At 46.8% G+C, this 5,943-nt stretch overlaps 1 protein-coding gene across 1 annotated transcript in view; it reads left to right on the plus strand.

Annotated features, from left to right (window-relative positions):
• Positions 1–5,654: 5,654 nt before the first annotated feature.
• ESRP2 (epithelial splicing regulatory protein 2) overlaps positions 5,655–5,943 on the plus strand; it is a 43,584-nt gene continuing 43,295 nt past the window's right edge. The window contains exons 1-2 of the mRNA XM_044659417.1: positions 5,655–5,687; positions 5,741–5,940. Coding sequence (XP_044515352.1) covers positions 5,655–5,687; positions 5,741–5,940 — 233 coding nt within the window. The remainder of the gene's footprint in view (positions 5,688–5,740; positions 5,941–5,943) is intronic.

Genomic DNA, 5,943 nt, shown 5'->3' on the forward strand with positions numbered 1-5,943 from the left:
TCCGCCAATAGCGTATTTGTGTTTCCATTTTCCTGCATCCCCTCCAACATTTATCAGTTTTCTTTTCTGACATATTAGCCAATCTGGGAGAGAAAAGTGTTACCTCAGAATCGTTTTAATTACTGCAAGCCCTTTAAATGGGAAATAATTGCAAAGAGGGCTAAATTTGGAGTCATAAGACCTGCATTCCAATCCTGACTCACTTTCTGGCTCTTTGGCCTTGGAAAGGGAATTTTATGTCGTTGTGGTTCAATTTCCTCATTTGTAACATGAGATTAAGGTTTTTTTCAACTTGAAACCCTAGTTAGATGGTTATGAAACAATGCATTCTAATAATGAAGGGCAGTGAAGGTCTAGGGCAATGGTCAGCAACCTTTTTGGCCTTGAGAGCCATAAAAGCCTGTGGAAGGAGGAGGATGGAGGCGGAAGGCGCTGGAATATGGAGCCGGGGCTGAAAGGCCTCCCTGGGCACATCCTGGGGCTCTGCCCCGACTGGCCAGTCGGGAGGTGGAGCCAGATATGGCTCGAGAGCCATACGTTGCTGACCCCTGGTGTAGGGAAAGAAGGAAATATCGAAATTTCCTGGAGAAATTCCTGGCCACCAACCTCAGACACTTCCTACCTGTGTGACCTTGAGTAAGTTATTTAACCCCAATTGTCTATCCCATGCTGCTCTCCTGTATTAGCACTGATACTAAGGGAGACTAGGTGGTTCAGTGGGTAGAGACTAGATCAGTTCAAATCTGAATCCAAATATTTCCTAGCTGTGTGACCTTGAACAGGCCACTTAACCACAACTGCCTAGTTCGTATCACTCTTCTGCCTTGGAAATCATACTTAGTATGGATTCCAAGATAGAAGGTAGGTTTTAACATTAAAAAAAATATTTTAAATAGTTGATACTAAGACAGAGGGCAAGGGTTAAAAAGAAAAGGCGACAGTGAGGACTTAGCCTTAGAAAGAGGTTCTCTCTAGAGCCAACGGGGATAGCATTTCTGTATTCATGGAATTCTTTCTTTTACACAATTTTATTTTATTTTCATTAAGATCCACATTCTTCCCATCCCCACCTCCACTCCCTGTTATAAACACGTGTGGTTAAGCAAAATGTATTCCCACACCGGCCATGTCCAAAAAAAAGCTTGTCTCTCCATCTTCAGAGCTGATCACCTGTTAAGATGTGGGTAATGGGCTTCATCATGAATCTCTTGGAATTGCTGGTGGTCACCGTATTGACCCGAGTTCCTAAGTCTTTCAAAGTTGTTTGTCTTTATGATATTATTGTGATTATATAAATGATTCTCCTGGTTCAGTTCACTTCATTTTGCATCTGTACAACAAATTCAAATTCACAAATCATAGTCAACCCTAATGACACCTCTTCCGGGAAGTATGCCCTGACCTCTTGAGCCTGCTTACCTTTCTCTGCTCAGATTTATCACCCCAGTTTATGTTTCTCTCTGATCAGTCCCACTGTCAGCAATTATTTATGAAGATCTCACACTTGCTAAGCAGTGAGGAAACAAAACCAGAAACAAACAAGCCACTGTCTTCTGGGCTCTTGAGTATTATTGGAGGGAGCCAAAATGTACAAATAAAATTCACTATGCAAAATAAATAAATATCAGGGTGGTGCTTGATAGTGTAAATCAATCGAGGCAGCCCCCACCCAACCATAAACAAAGACATACCTAAATTAAATGATAAGATCTGGTTCACCAGGTATCTGCATGGCCTGGATACCTCCTGGAATTAATCAATGCCATTTCAATGAGATTCAATGGGAAACCTATTCAGAGTGGGTGAGAGATTTAATAATACCCTTTGGGGACTCTATAAAGCCAAGGAGCTAGTCTAGAACTGGAGAGATTTAAATGCCTGAAAGCAAGAGGAGAGAGTATATTAGTAAATCCCAGCTGTTGTTATTCAGTTGTGTCTAACTCTCTGAGATCCCATGTCGTTTTTTTCTTGGTAAAGATACAGGAGCAATTTGCCATTTCCTTCTCCAGCTCATTTGACAGATGAGGAAACTGAGGCAATGAGCATGAAGTGACTTATCCAGGGTCACAAAGCTAGCCAGATTTGATCACAAGAAGACTCCAGGCTTGCCATTCTATTCAATGTATCACCTAGGGTTTCAGCTGGGGAAAGGAGCAGCATCCCAAGCCTCAGCCTCAATCTCTCCTCCCTTGCCCTCACCTTGGCCAGATGAGCCTTGTGAATTTCAAAGGGTCAAGATAATCTAGACCAGTGATTCTCAAAGTGGGTACCACCGCCCCCTGGTGGGTGCTGCAGTGATCCAGGGAGGCAGTGATAGCCACAGGTGCATTTATCTTTTCTATTAATTGCTATTAAAATTTAAAAAAAATAATTTCCAGTGGGCTAAGTAATATTTTTTCTGGAAAGGGGGCAATAGGCCAAAAAAGTTTGGGAATCACTGAATTCTAGACTTTTCCTACAGGTTCCTGGCAGCTCCCAGAAACATCTGACAGCAGTGTCTGTATTAGAAGCCCAGGAAAGACCAGAGGAGATGAAGGAAAGAGATTCAAGTCTACGCTAGGCCTAAGGGGACTGTCTCGAGGACACTCAAAAAAAAGGCTTCTGGGAGCTGTTACTCTTTGGCCACATCTTCTCTAAGCTCAAATCCTATTTTCCTTCAGGATCTGTATGTACTTGTGGGAGAAAGAGTCCTAACCTTTTGTAGGGAGGTTTTATTATCAACCATGCCTCTGCACATTGGGTTCAAATTAAAATTTTAAAAATATGGGTTCAAATCTAACCCCAGACACTTCCTAGCTGTGTGACCCGGGGCAATCCACTGAACCCCAATTGTCTAGTCTTTGTTGTTCCTCCTTCTTAGAATTGATATGACAGAAAGTAGGGGTTTAAAAACAAAATGATCCCACCTTAGAAAGGTTGCTCTCTATCCCTGACAATCATGTCAGCAAGCACACTAGTGGGGGCTCATGAACTCTGCTACTGGAATCCCAACTCCTCAAGGTTAACCCTAGAGCCCTGAAAGGATATAGCAGCGTACTCTGGGGAGTGGCCAGGAACAAGGGGATCTGGGATAATGCCTCAGATAATCTGCTACAGGAGGGAGAGGCAGAGGCAAAAGTGACTTGGGGGAGGGAAGGCACTACAGTTGAGTGGGATCAAAGAAAAGCCTCCTAGAAGAGGTAATAATTGAGCAGAGCTTTGAAATCAGCTAGGGATTCTAAGAGAGGAGTCAGGAGAGACAGGCAGAAGGGACAGCCTGTGCAGACACAGACAGACACAGACCATGGGAAGTTGTGTGGGAAGGCCATTAAACAGGCCAGTTTGGCTTGCCTGTAGAGCTCTTGTGGGGAAACAATGTGCAATAAGTCTAGGAGGGCTTTAAGGGTTAGATAGGGAGCTCCTATCTTATCCTAGAGACAATAGGCAACGGGGGAGAGCGATGGCCTGATCTGTGCTTTTTCAATGTCACTCCCATTTGGGTGGGCTATTATGTCCACTCATCTTATTTTCTGGTTAGAAGCATCATAGGAGAATCAAAGAAAAAAGGGATCGAATTCGAGGACCTGAGGTTCCTCCCAACTCTTGTCACTTACTACATGGGGGACCTTAGGCAAATCACTTAAGCCCTGGAACCTTAGTTTCTTCATCTGTAAAGCAGGATGGTTAGATAAAAAGACCCCCGAGGTCTTCCCATCCTAAATCGATGAAACTCCAAAGGTCGGGATTTGATCTTGGCACCTTGTTAAGTGCATCGTATATGTCAGCAGTTTAATAAATCATGTTTGATCTTGTGGAACTGAATTGGCCCAAAGATACAAAGGATCAGAAAGCTTAGAGCTGGAAGAGACCTTAGGAATTGTTTAGTTCAACCCTCTCATTATACTGAGGAGGAAACAGCCCAGGGAGGAGCCCAGATTTGTCTGAGGTCACTCAGGTAGTAATTAGTAGAAGAGGGATTTGGAGCTGGGTCATCCCGTTCAGGTGTGTCTCTCTGAGGTCTACCAGGCCAGCGTGGGCTCCAGAGAGCATTCTGTCCAGGTTAGGGGCAAAGAAGCCAGGGACAAAGGCTGGCAGGGAAGATAGAGGCTCTCCCTGTGGCCACCACTCATGATGGAGCCCAAAAGATGGCATCAGGTGCTGATCAGGGCTTGGAGGATTCCTTTTCTTTGCTTCTTAATTGGCATTATCCTATATCTTTTTTTTTTTTTTTAAATAAAACCCTTACTTTCTGTCTTGGAGTCAATTCTGTGTATTGGCTCCAAGGCAGAAGAGTGGTAAGGGTAGGCAATGGGGGTCAAGTGACTTGCCCAGGGTCACACAACTGGGAAGTATCTGAGGTCAGATTTGAACCTAGGTCTCTAGGCCTGGCTCTCCATCCACTGAACTACCCAGCTGTCCACGGCATTATCCTATATCTTAATCCCCAACTTCAAATTTGGGACAATGGCTTCATAGCTGTTCCATGACCACGACCCTCCCTCCATCTCCATCTGAAAAGTTCTCCCTCTGCTGCTCCAATTCCTAACCTCTTCTCTGGCTTTTTTTAAGGAGCAACTAAAATCCCACCTTCTATAGGAAGCCTTCTCCAAGCCCTCTTCATTCCCGGGCTTTCCCTCTGTTAATTATTTACTGCTTATTCTTTCCACAGCTATGTTTGTATACATTTGTTGTCCACTAGATTGTAAACTCCTTGAGGGTCTTGCCTCTTTTTTTATTTTTTTAAGCATTTAGCACAGTGCCTGGAAGAATTAGGGGCTTAACAAATGTTTATTGAGTAAATCCTGCAGAAGCAACAAACATTTATTAGGCATTTCTATGCTGGGAGAGTCTTTGAGTCGCAGAAATGTCTTTTTTTAACCCCTTACCTTCTGTCTTAGAATGGATACTAAGTATTGATTCCAAAGCGGAAGAGGGGCAAAGCCTAGGCAACTGGGGTAAAGGGACTTACCCAGGGTCAGGAAGCTATAAAGTGTCTGAAGTAATATTTGAACCCGGGACCTCCTATCTCCGGTCCTGGCTCTCTCCTGAGCCTCCTAGCTGGCCCTGCAGAAGTCTTAGGACACAGTCCCTCCGCTCCCCGGACAAACCTTGTAGTCAGTGCAAGTTAAAGGAAGGGCTTGTTCACACACCCTCCCCCCCCCCCCCAATTAGTCTCCCTCCTTCTCTTCCTTCCCCCAGTCTACCTTTGGGAGCGGGGGTGAGGGGTCAACCCCACCCCCAGCCCTTCTTCAACGACCCCAAGACTTGTTCTTTCACTCTACCCAGCACAGTAGCACATTTCTTTTTTTGGAGGATTCTGGTCCCTCTTCCGATTCCCCAGCTGACTCGGTTTCTCCCTCTGGCCAGATCGAAGGAGGCAGCGTGAGAACCTGCGGTTAATCGGGCTGCCACATAAAGGTTTGTGGACCTGGATGGGGGTGGAGCCGGGAACTAAGGAGCTGGGCTTTGAGATCCCCAGATGAAAGGAGTCGGGCTTCTGGCGACTGTTATTAACCGGAGGCGGGTTAGTAGGGGGAAGTCCTAGCAACGTGCAGCTGCGGCCGCCTCACCTCGTAGACCAGAGGCCGGGGTGAGGACGGTTAATCCGCTCTCTGTTTGCGCCTCCTCCACAAGGCTCCCAGAGGGACTCATTCCCCCACCTCCTCTGGCGGGCAATGGCCAGGGGCAGCGTGGGCGCTCCTAATCACGTGCGCTAGGTGGGGAAACCGCAGCCAGGGTGGGCGCCTCTCTCCTGGGGCAGAAAGGCACGGGACGCACGTGCTCGAGGGCCGCCGGCTCCCCCTCTCCGATCCAGACGGAGCCGGTTCTGGCTCTGCGCTCCCTCCCCGAGGACGACGCCCTTCGTCCTCGTGCCCTGCCCCGGGACCCGCCTGGTGCCCTAACCCGCGCGTCCCAGAATCAGCCTCCTCCGACTCCGCCGGCTTGGCGCTTGACTCACCTGTG

Source organism: Gracilinanus agilis, chromosome 2, assembly GCF_016433145.1.
Source record: "Gracilinanus agilis isolate LMUSP501 chromosome 2, AgileGrace, whole genome shotgun sequence".
Taxonomy (NCBI): domain Eukaryota; kingdom Metazoa; phylum Chordata; class Mammalia; order Didelphimorphia; family Didelphidae; genus Gracilinanus; species Gracilinanus agilis.